We start from the raw sequence: 22,923 nt of genomic DNA, 5'->3' as shown, positions 1-22,923 counted from the left end.
CCTACAATTCACCCGCACTCTTGAAAACCCTTTCCTCAGTCACTGACTATGGATTCTGATGTGTCTAAATTATTATTTTTGCTAACAGCAGATCTGACCGGAGCAGGTGATATGTACCCCCCTCAGTGACCTCTCTGCAGGGCCAGCTTTATCCCCTTTAACTGCTATAAAGAGGAATGCTCATGTAAGTGTATTAGCAGTCAGGAGTATGGCAATTATTAGTGAATGGCTATATATCTGTATGAAACTCCAGGAGACAACCTAGCAAAGAAGTATCTGGATAACCTGTTACCTTACTAAGTGAAATGCTCATATATCAGAAAGGAATAATTTCAAAATGTTAAAGCACATTATCTTCCCAAGTCCATTTAGTCCTTGAAAATTTGTACAGCCATTAAATGAAATTTTGTCTTTTCCAAAGGGCACGATACTATGTACCTTTACCTAAACACTGTGACAATGAATAGAGACTGCGCTCATGAGTGCAGCTGTCTGAACGTAGGAAGTCTGGATCCTTAGTGTTTGCCACAAACCCAGCGAAGCTGATGGTCGGTCTGAAGGTCAGTCAGTTCTTCAACAGCTCTCCAGCTGCACTGGCAGGCATATGCTCGTGTTCCTTTCTTCTTTACCAGCTTTGTTTTTAATTTGTGGAATTCTGGCATATTGTTCCTGTTGGTAAAACAAGAAGGTTATAGTATAATAGCTTTGTTCAGTGCTTAATGACTTAAAAAAAAAAAAATCCTCATTGCTTTATTTTCCAATCTTTACAGCCAAACACTAAACTACTCGGTGTTTTCCCATGCAAAACAGAAGAAGCGCTTTGGTGTTCTCTTTCTGAGGGTTTCAATATTTTAAAATGGTAATCCTCTACGTCTGTTTACTAGGGCTGCTGTAGAACACAGTGACGTAAGGAGCTGAAGAATCACTGATTCGTCCCATCAGAGGCAACATGAAGTAAGAACAGAGTGGAAAAGACGGCGGTTCATCTCCAACCTCAAACACTCACCCGTGCCATACTGTAAAAGCTTGCACATGGAGGGCATGTAAGAGGCATAAAGTTAACAGGCTTCTGATATGTTAACTACAGAAATTTTTCATTAATAGAGAAAAAGTGCTTGTTATTTCTATGTGTTGAATTCATATTGTATCTCATTTGATTCAATTTGTTCTTATTCACTTATAGTATCAGGAAAAAAAGAAAGCCTCTCCTGAAATAAGTGTCAATAATTTTAACATAATTGAGTCAATGGGCAGAACTCATGAAAAATGATAACCATCTGACTTGGTGCTATTATAAAAAAGACTACAGAAGTTAATTCATAGAAATTAACAGAAAATCAACTATGATTTTCACAGTTCATGTACTGAATTTATGTAACTATTCCATGGCAAAAGAAGATGAAAAAATTCCAAGTGGAATGCTGAAAAATACATAGTAAAAATGCAATACAGTACAAATTAAAAAAAAAAAAGACAGTGCTGTTATTTGATGTTTGCAACGGAAAGCAGGGTACGAAGTGCCCTCTGGCGGCCAGTGGGCACCACACACAGCACCGCACAAAATTCAGGGACAAGTTTGACACCAACAAAAACCTGAGAGGCTTTCCAAGGCCAAGGGTCTGACTTCAGGAAACAGACTTTGACCAGCTCAACGACTCAGCTAAGGTTACAGTGAGACAGGGGAAGGAAGGAATAAGTTTTATGGGAAAGAGAACAGCCGAATAAAACTAAATATGTTTGATTAAAACTAAATGGCTACAAAAAAAAAAAAAATCTAAATGGCTACGTGAAGAAGTGTCCTTTATTCAATCTGTAATATATTTTGACAAACTTAACATCTGACACTTGATCAGACTGAATCCTTACAGATTTCAGGAACAGGAATCACAAAGGCCAAGGAACTAATTAATTAATACATTTCAAGTAGTGCATTATTTTAAAAGCTTCAAAAGAAAATATCATTATTTTCCATAAAGGAAATACAATTTAATAGAAAAATAAGAGCATTTTATTTAGCTATTGGTGGCTCACACGGTAAAGCGTCTGCCTGCAATGTGGGTTCGATTCCTGGGTCGGGAAGATACCCTGGAGAAGGAAATGGCGATCCACTCCAGCACTCTTGCCTGGAAAATCCCACGGACAGAGAAGCCTGATAGGCTACAGTCCATGGGGTTGCAAAGAGTCGGACATGACTAAGCAACTTCACTTTCACTATTTAGCTATTACAGCAGGGTGATCAAGTATAGCTTACACTTCTTTTAGAAAGTTCTAGAACTTGTCAAAGCTAGGCTACACTTACTCCCCTCACTTGTAAGATAAGGACAATGAAACAACTACAACGGTTTTTACTGTATAACCAACACGCAGATTGGTACCACTAAAAACGAATGGCTCCCAATGTCCTGCTGGGCATTCAGGGATACTCTTAGAACTTTTACATTGCCTTTGGTCATCACCTACTTCTGGTTTCCCCAGTGATCATTTCCCATCCTCCTCAAGTGTTTCATCTCCCCTCTACTTCTCTACTTTCAAGCAGATCACATCTTCATTCACAAAAGCAGGCAATGAGATGTGAAAAGGCTTCCGTTTCCTAACTTTCCCCCCGAACACATCAGCATATGACCACCTTCTACCCAGGCACAGAGGAGGCCTCTTCCTACCCACAGCTCACTTCCATCAGCACTCTGCACCAAAGCCTCTAGGACCTTGCTACTCATATAACCTCCCCTTCCAATGTCTTCCCTCCCCTCTGCAATATCAACATCAAAGCATCTCCTATCTTAACTAAATGAGCCCTTAACTGCATTCAGTGACAGGTTTCCAAGTTACCTTTCTGGGTAACATCTTCCAGTCTCATGGTTCTGACTACCACTGTACAGACATTTCTTATCTGAGCTTCTGAGCCACAGGTTCATCAGCTCCCATAATGAACGTATAGACTTCTTCAAAACTGTTCTTAAATTCTATCAATGGACTGTATCATGGCCCATGTTAGTAAACCAAGACAGAAATCTAGGACCCATCCTGGGTGACATTTGTCTCTCATCTTCCAGTCAGGATTACCTCTAAAACAGCACTAGAATCCATCTCTAGTCTAACTCAGATCCTCATTTCCTTCCCACTGGATTACCACAATATCTGCAATCAGTTCAGTTCAGTTGCTCAGTCATGTCCGACTCTTTGCGACCCCATGAATTGCAGCATGCCAGGCCTCCCTGTCCATCACCAACTCCTGGAGTTCACCCAAACTCATGTCCATCGAGTCGGTGATGCCATCCAGCCATCTCAGCCTCTGTCGTCCCCTCTTACCCCTGCCCCTAATCCCTCCCAGCATCTGGGTCTTTTCCAATGAGTCAACTCTTCACATGAGGTGGCCAAAGTACTGGAGTTTCAGCTTCAGCATCATTCCTTCCAAAGAAATCCCAGGGCTGATCTCCTTCAGAATGGACTGGTTGGATCTCCTTGCAGTCCAAGGGACTCTCAAGAGTCTTCTCCAACACCACAGTTCAAAAGCATCAATTCTTTGGTGCTCAGCTTTCTTCACAGTCCAACTCTCACACCCATACATGACCACTGGAAAAACCATAGCCTTGACCAGATGGACCTTTGTTGGCAAAGTAATATCTCTGCTTTTGAATATGCTATCTAGGTTGGTCATAACTTTCCTTCCAAGGAGTAAGTGTCTTTTAATTTTATGGCTGCAATCACCATCTGCAGTGATTTTGGAGCCCCCAAAAATAAAGTCTGACACTGTTTCCACTGTTTCCCCATGTATTTCCCATGAAGTGATGGGACCAGATGCCATGATCTCAGGAATCACTAATTCCTGTGATTCTAAACTGGTCTGGTTCCCATAAATAGTGAGCAATCTTTTATAAATTCAAATATTCAGATCTCTTCCCTGATTAAAAACCTTCAGTGGTTATCCACTGCCTAAAAAAATTAAGTCCAAATTCCTCAGCACTTCCTCTATGCCTCTGCTCTTTTTGATCTCTTGTTCCTACTTCACCTCTTGCCAAGTTCTGCTCTTATATCCAAAACTCCGCATAGTCCAAACTGCTTGGAAGTTGCCAGACATACCATGCGGTTTCACCTGGGTCTTTAAAAATATCCCCTAAAAGAACACCAGTGTCCATCTGGCTTGCCAGGCAAACTCCTGGTTATCTTCCAAGGCTCTGAGGCTTTTTCTGATACCTCAGGGTGGAATGCATCCACCTTGCCCCGTGAAACTCCTCTTTCACATTTATCATGTGATGTTGTAACAGTGTCTCTCCTTCCCAAAACTGAGCATTGCTTGAGAGCAGGCACTGTGTCCTATTCATCTTGTGAGCCTGGTATTTAACAACGCTACAGGCTAGGTCCTAAAGAAAGCCTGATAAAAAGAAATGCTAGTAAGCTCTACAAAATATATCAATGATCTATATCCTGATGGGGATTCACAGCCTCTCCTTTATTTGTTCCATTCTCTTACCTCCCAAACATACTCCCAAGCATCCTGAGGCCTGAGATGGTATTTTCTACTGATTTCAATAACTACTCATCATTCTTATTTTAAACACTGTATTCAGTATGCTGTGTAAAAATAATTCACAATAAACATCATCTATTTTTAATAGTGTAATGAATCTTCTAGCTCTATCTAGAAGTCTGTAGTGTTTAAAAACCAGGTTGCTCATAGCTATGGGCTTCCTAGGTGGTGCTCGTGGCAAAGAACCTGCCTGTCGATGTAGGAGATGCAAGAACTGTGGGTCCGATTCCTGGCTTGGGATGATCTCCTGGAGTAAGGAATAGCAACTTGCTGCAGCATTCTTGCCTGGAAAATTCCGTGGACAGAGGAGCCTGGCAGGCTGCAGTCTATGGGGTCACAAAGAGTAGGACGTGACTGAGCGAGTAAGCACAACAGCAACGAGCAGATCTACAGTAAACCAACTGCGCTTGCTCTCGATGACTCAGAGACACTCTAAGTTCCTCAAGGACAACTAAATCACCAATAAGCTTCCTTTATGCCTGTGCTCACTGACGTTTTGATGGTATATGCATTCTATTATACTAGTTTTATAAAAACTGATGGTTCAGCTTAGCGAAATATGTGGACTATTCCCCGTGCACTGCGTCAACTAGAAGAAAGCATGGAGCAGAGGGCTTAGATAAGTCAGAAAAGATGAAACGAATCTGAAATTAAGAGCTAACTTTTCCAACAATGGGATTAAAAAGTGGACTAACACAAATCCAGGTCAGGAATAAGGGCTCCTGACCTGGATCTGGGGATTACACTAGGCTTTTTTGGGGTTGGGGACCATGAAATCTCTCAAATTGTAATTTTTCTATATATTTACATATTTGAGTTTTTCTTTGCATATATGGAGAGGATTCAAAGTTTTCACAAGATTTTCAGAACATTTCTTGATGTGAAAAGTTTAAAAACTCTTACATTAACCCTAGAGGAGACTTCTATAGATTTACATGAGAACCGCTACCAGAAAGGTGTGAAGAAAGCCATGCACCCGTTTCCTATGCTACAGAAGAGTGCTGTAATAATTCTGATTACTTGTTTCTGAGAATATAGTCTTTGTTTAGGCATAGGTTTGGGGGCCCCAAAATGCATGATATATGTACTTTACTAATTTTTAGCCCTTAATTTTTATTTGAAAATGTGAAGGTATAGCTCAAATATATATATATATATATTTTTTTTCAAATATATTTTTATAACTTAAAAGTATTAGGCATTCATGGGACTTCCCTGGTGGTCCTGTGGTTAAGACTCTGAGCTCCTAATGCAGGAGGCTCGGGTTTGATCCCTGGTCAGGGAACTAGATCCCACATGTCACAAAGTACAGCCAAAAAAAAAATATTAGGCATTCAGTAAGTATTACAAAAACATGAGTAAGACATTATCTCAACCACAAGGAGGGAGGCAGACATATATAAACCTAAGAGCTTTTCAACCTTTTATTACAGTTAAGTACTGTAACAGGTACAAAGTGCTGTGGACACATGAAAAAGGATGAGTTTAATTCCAAGCTGAGAGAGTGGTACGGGAATCATGGAAAATGAGCAATGAATTGTACCAAGGGACATGTAGGGTTTAGGTAGATAAAACGGTGGGAAGGTACCCCAAGAGGCGGAGAGTTTACCCCAAGTCACAGGGAATGGGAGCACTGAGTGCTCTGATGTAGCTATAATCTTGAAAAGGTGAAGACTATATGGTGGAAAGACAAACAAAGCTGGGTGATAGACAGATGGGGACTGACTCGTGGAGGGTCTCATATGCCATGCTAAGGAATTTGGACACTATTCTGTAAGCAGAGGGGTTTGGGGCAAGAGAATGGCATACTCAGAGTTATGCTTTATTTCTCGGCAAGTGAAGGGTGGTCTGGAAAAAGAGACTATGCTCAGGAAAAACAGTGAGGAGGCTACTTCTGCACTCCTGTCCAGAACTAACATGTCCTTAATTAGGCTGACAGCACAGATGGAAAGAAGATGACGTGAGAAATATCAAAGAGTGCAGGTCACACAATCTGGCCAAGGCCACCAAGAGGCATCATAGCACAATAAGAAATATAAAGTTGCATTAAGTACATTTTTCACAGAGTGAAGTTTTTAGAAACATACCTGAAAAACAGGTAATCACATGATTTGTCCCACTTATAGTCATCGTAGCTTTCTACCCAGAAATCACAGGCTGTACAACGCAGATGGTCACATGCTCTGTTCAGAGAAAAAGAACTGTACATTAGAAATGATTGGTAAATTTAAATTTGAAGAGTTTAAATCTGGGACCTCCCTGGTGGTCCAGTGGCTAAGACTCCATGCTCCCAATACAGGGGGCCCAGGTTCCATTTCTGGTCAGGGAACTAGATCCCACATGCTGCAGCTAAGACCTGATGCAGCCAAATAAATAAAATATTTTAAAAATGTGAAAATCTGCTGCATTTATTCATAGACTATACCATACATTACAGATTACTGAGTAAACAACAGAAACACAAAGATGAATCTGATTATAAATTTTTATACTAATGGACTGATTACCTATTTGAATTTTTAGGTTAAATTTCTGCATAAACCTACCTATTTTACTAAGATCTTACATACTGATATATATATATACACATATATATTTACAGATTTAAAGAAAAAAACTGATGTGTAGACCTTTTAGTTTTTAAATTGCACCTAAGCAGATCTTCACTTAAGATAACTTTTTAAGTGTTTCCCTTCCTAATGAAAATTTCAGGGTTGCCACACTGTAATGAAATGAATCTGTCTCTCCTGTAAGTGCTGGGACAATATCTTATTTGCTTCTGTTTTCCCACTACTTTGTATTAATGTATTCATTCATTCACTTAAAAAATATTTACTGAAAGCCTACTATGTGCTGGTGAGATTCCGTCCTCATATAGCATAGATTCTAATTCGAGAATAAACAATACTTAGAATAACTAAATTATATACTATGTTAGATGATAAAAATGCTTTAAATAAAATAAAAAGTAGAGTCGAGTCAATAAAACTGGAAGCACTGGGAGGAACTGTACTGTAATTTTAAATACAGTGGTCTGCATAGGTTTCACTGGGAAGGTATGTCTACATAAGCAGTTTCTTTAGATGAAGTGGTAGTTGCAAAGGAAGTGGGACTAGGAAATGGTTATATTTTAAAAAGATGGAAAAAGAGCAGGCTTGTATGTTGATGGCAGAGATGCAGTAAAGGGCCAAATGCTGCTGATGAAAGAGGACAGGAATGCTAAAATGATACTTAGCACATAACAGGTAGTCAGTGACAACCTGAAGAACTGAAATGCCACGCAAATCTCAAAATTCATGTACTATACGGTAACATCAGGAGTAAAACGATAACACACAATGAGAATTATTAATTGCTGCTGCAAACAATTTGACTTGTATAGTAATTGTGATTTAAAGAAATCTCCATTGTTTGAAGTATTTTAAAACTAGAATCAATATACATTTGATCATCTAAAAATTATAAGGAAATAAGGGTTTTCTAAGATACCAAAAACAAAGTGAAAAGACCAGTAATAGAGTGAAAGAAAACATCTTTAACACATAATCAAATACTTACACTGACAAACAGTGCTTAAAAACGACAAAAATGAAAAAAACCTAAAATATACTCTCACTAATATAGGTAGCATAGATGAGCGGTTAAGAGTGTAGACAGGATTGCCTAGGTTCAAATGCTGATTCCCCAGCTATGTAATTATAGTCAAGTAACTTAACTTCTCTGTGACTCAGTTTCCTTATCTCTTAAATGGTGATAATACTTACACACTCACAAATAGGAGGAGCTAACCAAGCTAATACTGATAATGCTTATAACAGTGGTTGGCACATAGCATTTGTTAAAGTTAAAACACTATATAAAGAATTAAAATCTAAAGCAACTATGGAATATATATTTAAACCAATTATGTTAGCAAAAATTAGCACTCTCAGACATTTCTGGTGGGTATGTAAACTTATAACCTTTTGGGGAAAATCTTAGTATAATTTTAAAATTAAAATTATACCTAGCTGTTGTGCCAGCAATCCCGTTTTGGGGAATCTACAAATAAAAGTACCAGAATATAGGCATATATCTCAAGAATTTCTACTGCATTATTGTTGAGATGGCAGAAAAACAGGATATCACCTGTATAGCTATCCAAGAGGGAAAAGATTGAATAACATTTATACTATGGAATATCAGGTAGTTGATAAAGGGAGACAGATAATTACATTTACTTATTGACCTAAAGGTGCACAAAACTAGGTGCACAATAACATATATAGTGTGATGGTGTTTTTGTAAAATCTACTGCCCAGATTTTCCTGTATAGGTGTTTATAAAAACATTTTGCTGTTGTTCAGTCACTCAGTCCTGTCTGACTCTTTGTGACCCCATGGATTGCAGCATGCCAGGTCCCCCTGTCCTTCACCATCTCCAAGACTTTGTCCAAACTCATGTCCATTGAGTCAGTGATGCCATCCAACCATCTCGTCCTCTGTTGTCTCCTCCTGCCTTCAATCTTTCCCAGCATCAGGGTCTTTTCTAATGAGTCGGCTCTTTGCAACAGGTGGCCAAAGTATTAAAGCTTCAGTTTCAGAATCAGTCCTTTCAATGAATAGTTAGGGTTGATTTCCTTTAGGATTGACTGGTTTGATCTCCTTGCTGTCCAAGGGACTCTCAGGAGTCTTCTTTAGCACTACAGTTGGAAAGCATCAATTTCTTGGCACTCAGCCTTCTTTATGGTTCAATTTTCACATCTGTATGTGACTACTGGAAAAACCATAGCTTTGATTATATGAACTTCTGTTGACAAAGGGATGTCTCTGCTTTTTAATATCCTGTCTAGGTTTGGAAGGAGATTGTTATCTTTCTCCTTATACACTTTGACTTTTGTTTTTATTTTTTTCAATAAACATATAATACTTCTGAAATTAAAAAATAAAGTCCATCATTATATTTTTTTCATTTTATTTCCCTCTAAAATTCAGATATGTCAACTTCAAAACTGCAAATATATTTTAGCCTGAAAGTTTGATAATGCTTTATATTTCTAAAAATATTAATTATAACAATAACTAAACATTCAAAATCTATACAAGCTTGGAAAACAATTCCATATTTTCTTTTGAACTGTTAGAAACCTATGAAATTGAATTTGTACATATGGAAATTCAACACACTTATATTTGTACACATCTGAACTTGGATTTTGAATGTACAGGTCAGGAAAATGCAAAATGATGGTTCCCAAAGCTGCTATAACTGGCTTTCTTATGCACATGTAGTTTATTACATGACTGCACAGAGTGTTAACTTTAATGCCTTAATACATATGTGCAATTTGGCTGAATTACTGCTGTTGTGGGAACTATAATTTAGAATTTCCTGACATTTTGTATGTGTAAAATTTCAACCATAATGTTAAATACAGCTTTTTAATTTAAAATTTAGTAGTTTATTCAAATCTATTCACACTACCACATTTTCCTACAAACACTGTCCTCTGAGAAACATAAAACTAACCTGCAGCTAAGAAATCATTCTGCTGCTACGATTCACTCTATTAGATCATAATTAGTACCAGTCTATGGAATACTCCACGTTTGCAAGTAGTTTAAAAAATGAGCAGGGCAAAATTCAGTTTGGCTTGAAAATAACGCTTTGGTTTTATCTATACCTTATCAATGCCACCACGCTTTGCTATTACTCTTCCTCCTTCCCACCAGCTGGGTAAAAGACTCAAATCTTTACACTCTAAAATCATTCAGGATTACTCTCAAACTTGAGCTTTATCCAAAATCAAACAGATCTAACAGGTAGAGCAGACCTTCCTTTATACCCTCAGCATGTACATCAGTGCTTATTTTCAGAGCTTAACTATATTTTTCTTTCCTAACTATATATAAAAGAATATCTAACACAAACTCATGGTTCCAATTAAAGATACCTGTCAGGTCTTTCCTCTAAAATGTGAGGAAATACAAACATGAAGGTGTCACCAATGGCTTTGTCCTTTTATCTGGCTAGTAAGTAAAAAGATGTTAGCGGTGGGAATGTCCATAACATAGCCCAAGGCCGTCTTCTGCACAGACTCTGTGGTTCTCAGTCAGATCTACACTGTGCACTGGGGAGTCCTGCTGTTTGGGCAGTTGGAAAATAACGGTTACAGTAGCAGAAGAGCTTCCTTCTTGCATACATTATATAATCAACTGGTATACTAGAAAGCATAATGGACTAGGAATCAAATTACACAGTTGAGTCCTTGCCTTGGGCAAGGAACAGCACTTGGGAGTCATTTTTGACAACTTTCTCTCTGACCTCCAACAGCCATTTAATCACTGAATTCTGTCATTTATGTACTTTAAATATCTCAAGTGACAGCCCTTTCCCTACAGCCACTGCCAGCACTTAGGTCACCGCGGCCATCACTGTCTCTTTCCTGGACCACTGCTAACTGCAGCTTGTTGACTGGTCTTCCAGTGTTCCCTCCTGTCTTGTCCTTCCAAGTTCCAATCCATTTTCTACTCTAGAACCAAAATTTCTTTAGAAACACAGATATGATTATGTCACCTTTATTTGCTTAAAACAAAACAAAAAACAAACCTAACAACCCAATGGCTTCCACTGCCCTAGGACTTATGTTTCTAAAATCCTCCTCAGGGCCCCAAACCAAACATCCTTTGACGGCCAGCTCCTTCCAGAGCCACCCTTTCCCCCACTCAACACACTCCAGCTCACCTGGCTGCTCCCTTCCTCCAGAACCTCTGGCTTCTCAAGCTCAGGATGACCTAGCATGGTGTGCCCATCTAATGCGGTGTGTCTTCATTTAACAGGGTGGTGCCAATGGTCCCCTCTCTTTGCTTAACTCCTACTTATCGCATCACAGTGTGATTAAATATTATTAGCTTAGGAAAGCATTCCCTAACCTTTCATATTAGTTAGAATGCCAATTATCTATGTGTATAGTATTCTGCACTTATCTTTTATATTACATACTATGTGGAAATTAAATAGTTATTTGTAGAATTAAAGTCTCTTAAGACTAAAAGCTCACTGAGGGAAGGGAAGTGTCCATTTATTTGTTTGCCACAAGGTATTCACTTAAAACCTAGGACTTAGCAAGAACATGATGAATTAGTACATGTTTAATGAAAATAACACCAGTGCTTCCTCATTTATAAAATGGGGTTAAAAATTCTTGTTCTATCTGCATCTTGGTTTTTTACCGTGAGCTGATGAACCAATACACGTATACAAAAAAAGTACTCTGGACAGTATAAAGCACTTCACACATGTAATGATTTACATGCACATGAATATGTATGTGCTTATCTTTCTGTGGGTGCTGATCTGTGTCATGAAGAGGGTGGTCAATGATTAATATCTTTGTGGTGGGTGAAGAAGATCTGTGAATATAAACATTTACCTGTGCATATACATGCAAATTGCATGTTGTAAGTATGTTTTTCATTCTAGACAGGGAATAAATGTAAAAATACTCAAAGGCAGAAAAATGTTAAGTGGAAAGTATTAATAGAAGCATAACAAGTGTTCTACTGGAAGTAGAGTATCTGACCTAAGCGTCAACTGGAGGTAAAAGAACTGAAAAAAGAAGAGGAAGAACAAGGACAACAATTTAGTAAAGCAAACAATGAGTTTAGAGTTAATATGAGACAGATGTCAGCTCTCATTTTGCTTCTGAACAGGGGAGAGGTGCTCAAGACTGTATGTGAGGGATCTTTTCTTTAATGCTCTATGTGGGTGAGACTACAGGAGATAGAAGTGGATGGTAACTAGGAGACCTTCGCTGTATAGTTCACGGGTGACTTGAGAGAAGCCTGGATCCAAAGCAGAGTGGTCTGGCAATGGCTGAGACAAGTCCAACTGGGCTGACACAGGTAAGTCGGGACTGATAGCAACCAGACAGAATTCTTCTCTAAGGGCAGTCTGTCTCTCTAATTCTTTGTACAGACAGTCCTCAACGCAGGATGAGTCAGGTGCTATCAACACTTATTTACAGCCCTCACAGCAAGCATCATTCCTGTGGGCTGCTGCAGCCTGTCCACGGCCTGGTCTTCCTGGTCTAGGCTGCCTCAGATCCCAAATTTCCCTCTGGTCCCACAGCCCTTTTTTCTGGGCCTCCAAGGTCTAGGCCAGCTGCACCCTCCAACAATGTCTTTTTGGATCCCACTTTTATTATTCAATACAATGATTCTCTCTCCTGAAGTGTGATTGTGCAGTCATATAGCACAGTCTTCCATTTCTTAAAAAATTACCAGAAAAAGCGTTTTAGAAATAATTAGACAAAACATAGTAATTTAGTTAAGTAGGCTTCTGTAAAAGTAGAATCAAATTTATCAGGACAGTAAAATGATTTGCTGAACTATTTAATAATAAACACCACATGGAAACAACCTAAATGTCTATTGACAGATGAATGGATGAAGATGTGGTACATAAACACAATGGACTTCCCTGGTGGCTTGGATGGTAAAGCATCTGCCTACAATGTGGGAGACCCAGGTTCGATCCCTGGGTAAGGAAATGGCAACCCACTCCAGTACTCTTGCCTGGAAAATAACATGGATGGAGGAGCCTGGTAGGCTACAGTCCACAGGGCTGCAAACAGTCGGAGATGACTGAGTGACATCACTTCACCTCACATATGCACAACGGAATACTACTCAGCCACAATAAAGAACGAAATAAGGCCATTTGCAGTAACATGGATGGGCCTAGAGATTATCATACTAAATGAAATAAGTTAGAAACAGAAAAACAATTACCGTATGATATCACTTATATGTGGAATCTAAAATATGACACAAATGAACTGATCTCGGTAACAGACAGACTCACAGACAAGAGAACAGCCTTGGTGTCAAGGAGAAGGGGTGGGAGTCTGGGACTAGCACACGCCAACTATTATACATAAAACGGATGAACAACAAGGTACTCCTACTGTATAGCATAGGGAACTATATTCAGTACTCTGTGATAAACCGTAATAGAAAAGAATATGAAAAAGAATGCATATATACGTACAATTGAATCACTTTGCTGGATAGGAGAAATTAACATTGTAAACGACTATACTTCAATAAAAAAAGATTTACTAAAGATCAGTCCGTTTCCCCACTTTACGACAAATGACAGTGGAGTAGCCTGGGAGTCTGAGGGGGCTTGGGACAGGCAGTACCGTGACTGTTAAGACCACCCTGAACAAGGTCCTGAGTGAGACAATGGGTAAAAGGTGGGCTGGGGAAGAGACGCCAAAAGGAGGGCTTCTGCTTTTGAAATATGTAAAATCAAGAGACTATGCTTAAGAACTCTTTGGTACTCCAGGCCTGCAGCTTCTCACGCTGCTTGACCCAGGCAGGGTGTATAACACACCATAAAGTGCGTGGCTGCGTTCCCCTGTCTACTCACTGGCCTCCAGCGCCTGGAGGGAAACAGGGCAAAGCAGAGGCTCAGCTCCCGGTGTCCTGTGGAAACCAAGCTGGGACGGAAGTGACCCAGCCACTTTGAGTGGATCTCAGAGAAGGTGTCAACACAATGAACACCACATACCCAACATCACAGCTTTCACAACTATCACCTACGCGTAATATGCATTTCAGGAAAGTGTCCTCAGACTGGCTAACAAAACATACCTCTTATGATGAAACAGACTCATGCCAAGATGATAAGAACTATGTTTCAACAGGGTATCAATGTGGAAAGACCTAATTAATGTGTACTCTATTTCTGACATCTCACCTCTGTGAAGTATTTGTCCCAATCCCACACGGAACGGCGCTTCCGCCGATGTACACTGGGCTGCAGCTAGACGTGTTCAACAGAGGGGAGAAAAATAAAGCCAAAACATAAAAGAGGGATGAGAAGTTAATGGCCTCATTGACTCTATATTCTTGAAATCAAATTGTATATTTTCCTGAGCAAGTCAACTATTATAAGGAAGAGGTATTCATTCCAGGGTCAGTGCTTTATTGGATAAAACCTGTACATTCAGGACCACTCAAAGAGTTAAAATGAGTCAGAGGAAAATGTGTTTGCCAAATAATGTAAGGGACAAAGTAAATACTGAAGAGTATAACAGCACATTAATTCTGAGAAACTGTTCACACTTTTTTTCACACAGCAGAAAATTATTTACAATAGCAATAACCTCCCATTCAAGTTCCTTTGCACTAAGGAGTCACAGACCATTAGAGCACCGAAAACGCTGCGATTCAGTCTTTCCCCTGAAAACTAACCAGTGCTTTGTTGCTCAATGTTGTTAAATGGCAACAAAATCTACTAGACCATGCTTAGCATTGGGTGTAATTTACTGAAGCAATCCCGACTTACCTTTTACCGAGGCCTTGAATGGAAGCTCTGACAGATGTGTTACCTGAAGATTTAGATTTTAATTTCTGTTAAAAAAACCAAAATAATAAAAGACCACAGGTAACTTAGATAATTGTAACATGAAAACTAATATTTGTTATAACAAAAATATTTAAAAATGGCTTAAATAAAAATTTCCTATGATTTTAAAGTTTCAGAAATAAAAACAATGATCAAAACCTTTGAAAAGCAAAAGGGAAGTAGACCTCCCTGAGGAATTTACAAATTACTATGCTAACATTTAGTCTAGAAAATTGACATACTGCCATTATTAGCAAGCTAAGATTTAGAGTCACTTTATAACTCTTCAGTTAATACTAGACTTCAGTGATTTAATATGAAGGGTCTGCTATTTAAAACTTCATCCTGGAAAAATGCAATTGAGGAAAAAAACCTCAGACTCATTTTAAAGGCTGTGAATGGTACTCACCTGAACTAAAAATAAATTAACCAAACTCCTGGGTAACTTCAGGAATATTAGTTTTGATCAAACGGAATGGTATCAACCATTATATATTCAATGAAAATGTAGAGCTACCTAGTCACAACCATACAGTAGTTCCTATACAGTTACATAACATCATCATTAGCAAGCATTTATTAAGTGTTAACTGGTATAAGGTACCAAACAACATATGCCAACCACATACTAGGACCACCGCCAAGGAGAGGAAATGAGAAGGAGAAAAGGCAGTTTAAACTATGCAGAGACATGCCATCATTTTACCTAGTAGGTGAGGAAATTTAATGGAGGCAAAATACTTTGTTTTACTATTTTCTCTTAACTCTTTTATTTGTTAAATAAACAGAACTGGAAACATTTTTGGTGCATATCTGAAAAATACTAATGTGCCTGAGTCTCTTTCTTTTTGTCTTTGGAAGCATGCTCCATGTGTCATCCTGGCTCACGTTTATGACTCAAAGCTGGCACACTGGGACATCTGCAGCTGTTTCTGGGCTTTCTTGGGTGAGTCTGAAAATGGTTAATGAACAAAATAAGTGGCAAGTAACATAATATTGTAAGTCAACTATGAGTGAGTGAGTGAAGTCGCTCAGTCGTGTCTGACTCTTTGCGACCCCGTGGACTGTAGCCTACCAGGCTTCTCCGTCCATGGGATTCTCCAGGCAAGAATACTGGAGTGGGTTACCATTTACTTTAACTTAAAAAAAAAAAAAGAAAGAAAAACACAGCACAATGGGTGAGCAATGGGGGAGGGAGTATTGTTCTCAGGAGCATGATCTGGCCTCTTAGGATATGCTGGGCACGGACTGGCAATTCACACTTCTTTTCTCATCCAGTCAATGTTTGACATCAATCTGCTTTTCTCCAGAAGTTTACTTGGGTTGCTTTCTCTCCTGCAGGTTGGAAAACTGAATGTAATAACTAACTTCAAAAAGGGAACATACAAGGACTTCCCTGGTGGTCCAGTGGTTAAGACTCCAAGTTCTGAATGCAGGGGGTATGGGTTCAACCCCTTGTCGGGGAACTAAGATTCTGCATGCTGCAATGTGCAGCCAAATAAGTAAATAAAATCTGTTTCCTCACCCTCAAAAAAAAGGGAGTACACAGAAGAAATGTATAAAAGTATATTTCTTCATGATTATAAAAGCTATTTTTGTTTCAAATTATCTTCTCTAATACTTCTTTAGAAAAGTATTCTCTTCTCTTTCCGAAATGCCTTGATCCAAAGATATATAGCTTCTGGTAGTTCAGTGGCACTTTCACTACTTTGGCCCGGGTTCACTTCCCAGTGGGGGAACTAAAGTTCTGCAAGCCACGCAGCGTGAGCAAAAAAAAAAAAAACCAAACGAGTAAATCTGGCAAAATGTTAGGGTATATTCAGTATGAGTAGTAAATATACAGGTGGCTGTTACATTATTTTACAAGCTTTTATAAAGTTGTCATAGATACACAAGTATTTAAAAAATTAAAATATTACCAACTAACTCATTAGTTCAGGGATGAGAGCAATGGCAAAGCATCTGAGATGCTAAGCACATTCCTATAATGCAAGCTGATTTTAATCTTTTAGAGGAGTGCTCTTAGAGTCTACAAATAAATACAAGTAATCAACTTCATCTGTAAGTTGCATTTTGTTCAACAGCTTTTCTAATTTATCATTCTTGATAAGGAATAAACAGCAAAACACACAGTTTCTAATACTTCTTTCCTGTATAAATTAAGTGGAATAATTTCTTTAAACAATTTTGCTTTTCATAATTCAGGACTATAGATACTTGTAAATTCTATAAGTTTTCAGATTATTCTAAACATGTCTTGAGATAATGAAAGAACTGCTGTTACCTTTACGACATTTTACTTACAAAGTGTTTTTTGTCGAAGTGGGGCTCTTCAAATATTTCATTAATAAGACTGTCAAGATCATCTTCTTTTTCAAATGTTTCTGCTGATCTGAAAAAACAAACAACAACAACAAAAAAAACCAAGAAAACATTTGAAGCTTCAGTGCAGATAGTCAGTCAAGAATCCGAAGAGTTTTGTTTCAATAAAGTCTATTATTAGAGTTGATAACAAAAGGACAAATGTGATGTAATTTTTTTTGTACTATGGGCATAGCCCAAGTTTCTTGAGAAAAAGATGTAGTTTATTGAGTACAAATTCACATGTGTACTTTTACATACTTAAAATATAACATTTAAAGCCATATGATATATAAGAGAAAGGTAGGTATGTACTTTTCCAAATTACATCAACCACTTATTTAAGAATAAAAAATATGTACAATTATAAGTAAAACCTGAGAATTATAAACAAAGATAATTTTCACATGTCTAATTTTCCCCTAAGGGTTCCATTGTAAGTCAAATAATAGTCTCTTTACTACATGAGCCAAAGGCTGTATAACCAAACGATCAATTACAAACCCACACAGAACAGTGTTAGTTGCTTGACGGAGTACCTCAACCACCTCTTTATCTTCTGCAGGTAAAGCCATCACAGGATTACTGAGAAACTGTTACTGCATGGGACTTCTATTTAACAGCTAACATTTACTAAATGTTGGAGAAGGAAATGTCAACCCACTCCAGTATTCTTGCCTAGAGAATACCGTGGACAGAGGAGCCTGGTGGGCTGCTGTCCATGGGGTCACACAGAGTCGGCCACAACTAAAGCGACTTAACATGCATGCGTGCATTGGAGAAGGACATGGCAACCCACTCCGGTATTCTTGCCTGGAGAATCTCAGGCATGGAGAGCCTGGTGGGCTGCCATCTATGGGGTTGCACAGAGTCGGACACGACTTAGTGACTAAACCACCACCATGCTGGCTTCTTGCCAAGGATGCTTTCCCACCATACTGGTTTCTTGCCAAGGATGCTTTCCTCTTCACAGAAGCACTCCAAAAACCCTCTGGAAGCTGCCACCCTCTCTTATCACTACTGAAGAGTAGTTTTTATCCATTATTCTACCTCCTTACAAGTATTAATATACTGGATTGAGCATCAGCTGGTGACCTGGCTGAGGGCTTCTCCACCTTAGAAATACTGACATTTGGACCAGATCATTCTTTGACGTGTGTGTCACAGCGGCAGGCTTGTGCACAGTAGTATGTTTCATAGCATCCCTGACTTCTACCCACTAGATGCCAGTAGCACACCCTTCTCCAGTTGTGATAATCAAAAAATGCCATTGTCAAATGCCCCGTGAGTGGTAAAGTCATCAACAGTTGAGAACTATCCACCTAGTTTAAATTAAGCTTATGGAATTTAAGCTTAAATTAAATTTCCATAAGCTGTTGTGGAAAAACCCAAAAGAACTTTTCGGCCAACCCAATATTTAATCTCTCTGAATCGCCTGCAACGCAAGAGACCACGGTTCGATTCCTGCGTTGGGAATTTCCCCTGGAGAAGGGATTGGTACCCATGCCACTATTCTTGGCTTCCCTGGTGGCTCAGAGGGTAAAGGGTTTGTTTCTTGGGCTCCCCTGGTAGCTCAGAAGGTAAAAAGAATCTGCCTGCAATGTGGGAGACCTGGGTTCCATCCCTGGGTTGGGAAGATGCCCTGGAGGAGGGCTTGGCAACCTATTCCAGTATTCTTACCTGGAGAATCTTCGTGGACAGAGGAGGCTGGAGGCCTACAGTCCATCGAGTCTCCAAGAGTCAGACATGACTAAGTGACTAAGCACACAGAACCTCAGACATTTTGTGTGTAACAAGCAGATCTAGACAACTATTTAAAACTTCTTCCAGGTGTAATATTCCGTCTCTGGTCTCTATATCCCTCAACTACAATGAAGCTCCCTTTTTGCCCCCAAAGTCTCTACTGCCCAAATCATTACATTCAATGGCCTTTCTCAGTAACAATCCTTTTTAATCTTTCAGAAGCACCTGACACTTGGGTACTAGTTCCTTCAATTTCTATTGTGACAGCAGGTTGCTAAAATTCTCCCTGAGAAATCCTCTCCTTTGGTTTTCAGAGTGTTCTCTCTGGATTCCCCTCTCCCCTGCAGTTTCACAATTTCAAGAATCAGATGCATTCAAATGTTATCAGTCTACTCAGTACTGTTAGGGGTTCGAACTGCCAGCTTACATTAAGACTCTGGTCTGTTATCAGAGTACACAATTTTATGATGTCTATGCTTGCCTATGTTTTCCTATAGAAGTGGGAAAAAAATGCCATCATTTCACTGAGAAAGCATATACATTTTAAAGAATGGTATAATGTTTGGTTTTTTGATGCTACAATACAATAATCTTTATCAAAGGTTAATAAATAGCTATTGGTTCTCTGACTTTGCTTCTTATATTGAATCTTGATTTAAAATATAGTTTCTGTCAAAAATAAAATACATATTCTACATAATACAGACAATTGGGGTTTAACACTTGAGCCACAATTAAATGTGAAAGGTATACAAAAAAGCTTTTATCTAGGTGTACAATGTCCTGGTAGACTTGGAAATATGAACTTGGGCAAGTAACTATTTTCCTAAGTCTTTGTTTGGCCAGTAAAATGAGTGTAATAATAGCATTCACTTCATAAGGATTTGGAAATTAAATAACACACATAAGGCTCTTAGTATACAGAAAGGATTCAATAAATGTTGGTTATTATTATACCTATTATCAGGAGATTATGATATTATCTGTAAATATTAGCAGCTGTTCCTGATATCCAGATGTGGCATAGTCATGTATTAGTTGCAGAATTGTCATTTTAAAGACACAGTTCCAGTATTTTAACTCTTTTAAGAAAAAGAGATACAAGTAAATCACTATACAATTGGCAGGTAGTCTCCTATTAATAAGTTCATAATATAAGTAGGTTCCTAACTTTCTGGTATCAATTTTGGCTCAGGACAAAATTTAATGTTTGTCATTATATACTGCATTTATATTTAAGTTTAGGGTCTTTGTTGGTGCTTTCTGTGCAATTTACCTTTAAAAATATACTGCCAAGTGAAAAGTTTTAACGTGAATAACAGTAGTACTGGCTTGCTACAGCTTCTGTAAATGTACTATTGAAGAATTTGACTTAGTATGGTGGGATGGGGTGCGAGGATTACGGATGGATTTTAGAGAGAGAGAGAGGCATAAAAGGACCTGTGCTTGGAAAGGATCTGTCCATCTTACTAATCCTTACCATTTTCAGCAGCCAGCTCCAAGTCATCCTATCCCTCTGTGCTAGTTCTCCTAAGATGAATAGGCTCTGGAAGGCTCTTTGATAAATTCTCTCCACCCTCAAAGGAGTGAATAAAAAGAACAAAGAAACTGCAAGGTAACACTGCTGTAGGACAGGAATGGTAGATCTGCTGGAAATCAGTACAGAAGGATGTCCAGCCTTCAAGATAACAATATACAAATTAATGAGAGTGATATTTACATATACAGTCAAGTTAGCCTTAGCCCATTCAAAGCAGTCATTTTAGTTGGCTCAACATTTATTTCTTAGAATGCTGCCCAGCACTCAACTAATTTTTAGAACTTCTGTTTCTGAACTTTAGACTCTGGAACGTTTTTATTGTGACAGTGAGTTTTTAAACAAACATATGTCATCAGAGGTAAATCCAGTAAATTGGGAAGCAAAGGTGCTGGGCTCTGGGAAATCACACAGAGGTACACAAAAACAAAACCAAACCCACAGATGCAACCATCAATGAACAAGACTGACTCTCTTAGTTTGCTCCAAAGCTGCCTCCGTGTAATTTCTTTTTTTTTTTTTTCTCCGTGTAATTTCACAAGAGTTCCCAAGAGATTCAAGCAAGAGTTATTGCACAGCCTCTCAAGTTATCACTTTGAAGGCCTCTACTCACTCTGGCAAAAATGGAACTGAGGGGAAGTGGAGATAAGAAGAAAGTCACTGCTATTTAATTATTACACAGCAAAGAAAAAAAAGACTGACAAATATGAAAGATATTTTCTGGATCAAAAACCAAGACTTTAAGAAATTTCCCCAAATTTCAATTTGGATGCCTGAGATCCTCTGGGACCCTTAGTTGGGGCCCTGGGTAGAAGGATGGCGGTGGGATTAATGGAGTGTGACCAGTAACTAAACCTTTTATCTGAAATGCAACCTCATTCAGTTCTGAGCTTCAAAGGGAAAAACAACGACAAATGATGGACTAGAATGCAAACGTTTTCTCCAGCAACTGGCCCAAGGATTGTTCTGCCTGGGGCATGGGGTCCCCGCACCTGAAAAGGGGACGAGAATCACTCACGCAGCCGTAGGCCCGGGTCACCGGGACCCCCTTGGGGTTCTAGAGCAGGGGCCTAGGCTGCACCCTCTCTGCCCCACTGACAGCCCCGGGGACGCGTCCGGGTGGAACAGACCTGGGGAAGCCGCGGGCTTTCAGAGGCGGGGCCTGCTCGGGGGCGGAGTCGGGCCTCGGGGAGTGATGCTAAGATCCTCGAGGACGAGGCGCGGGAGTACGTGCGGCCCCGGAGAGTGAGGAACTGAGGGTCTGGGCCGGAACGCGGAGAGGAGCTGGAGGTCGCGGGCGGGGGTGAGTGGGTGGGCGTACGTTTCTTTCGGTCTGGCGGCGGAGGGGTGGCCTTAGGGCCTGGAGCAGGCTTCACCACAACAGCCCACCCCTCCCGCCTGTTAACCTGAGATTCTCTTTCGCCTCGGCTCGGTTCTGGTCGTTGCCGAAGAAGCCGCCGCCGCCGCCTCTGGGCCGCTCGACCGTACCCAGTCTCAGTGGGTCTGGTCGGCAAAACTTGGACTCCACCTCATCCAAGAGCTCGTCTAGGTCCTCCGCCATCTTGTATTCTCACGTCTTGCCCCCGGGTCGCTCCGGCACCCGGTGGTTTCCAGGGGCAACGCGAGGACCGCCCCCCCATCCCCTCCCGAGGCGCGCTCCTCGTCGCCCCCGCGCATGCGCGCGCCGTTTCCGAGCCTCGCGAGGCTTGGTTGCTGACAGGCTCGAGCGAAAAGACTCGGTGGGGTCGCGAGGCCCCCGGGCCGCGCGAACGTTCCGGCGCCGGGGCGGGAGGTCGGCGTTGTCCGTTTCTGCGCTACTGGCTTTCCTGTTTCCGATTGTCTGAAGTGTTTTGTCCCGTCTCCCTTTCCTCCTGGACTCAGGTTGTAACGACAATCGACCGACTCCCTAGCTCTGTCATCGCCTCCTCGTCCAGCCCCCTTGGGGTCCCAGTCGTATCCCAGACGTTCATAAATTACTTAAATGTCTGCAGAGAAGCCTGCAAAAGAGAAATAAGCACCTGTGTCAAAATGTCAACTTCCCGTAGTCGGCAGGATTCGAACCTGCGCGGGGAGACCCCAATGGATTTCTAGTCCATCGCCTTAACCACTCGGCCACGACTACTGCTGGTGATGGTTTTGGCAGTGAGATCTATGTAGAGCTTGCACACAAGTGTCTAGTAACAGGTATGTTTGCATCACGAGGAAAACACTACAAAGCTTTTCTGTCAGATTAAGCGCACATTTGAATGTTTTAGTTCTTAATAGTTTTAGTTTCTCAGAGGGGATCTTGAGAGTATCGCCAATCAGAAAAAACGGAATTTTAGTAAAATCGCTAGTTAGTCAGAAAACAAGAGAGAGG

At 40.0% G+C, this 22,923-nt stretch overlaps 1 protein-coding gene and 1 non-coding gene across 2 annotated transcripts; both read right to left on the bottom strand.

The window, feature by feature from the left end:
• Positions 1-515: 515 nt before the first annotated feature.
• Positions 516-22,125, bottom strand: CFAP418 (cilia and flagella associated protein 418). Its single transcript, XM_052651941.1, has 6 exons — positions 21,971-22,125; positions 17,228-17,315; positions 14,864-14,928; positions 14,273-14,338; positions 6,616-6,711; positions 516-669 (listed from the first exon to the last, which is right to left on the bottom strand). Exons 1-6 carry the CDS (start codon positions 22,123-22,125, stop codon positions 516-518), a joined length of 624 nt encoding a protein of 207 aa, XP_052507901.1.
• Positions 22,126-22,604: 479 nt separating this feature from the next.
• On the bottom strand, positions 22,605-22,686 carry TRNAS-AGA (transfer RNA serine (anticodon AGA)). Its single transcript has one exon. It is a non-coding gene; the product is annotated as a tRNA-Ser (tRNA).
• Positions 22,687-22,923: the final 237 nt, after the last annotated feature.

This window comes from Budorcas taxicolor, chromosome 14 (assembly GCF_023091745.1).
Source record: "Budorcas taxicolor isolate Tak-1 chromosome 14, Takin1.1, whole genome shotgun sequence".
Taxonomy (NCBI): Eukaryota; Metazoa; Chordata; class Mammalia; order Artiodactyla; family Bovidae; genus Budorcas; species Budorcas taxicolor.
The sequence above is the reverse complement of the archived record's forward strand: the minus strand, read 5'-3'. Positions and strand labels throughout refer to the sequence as shown.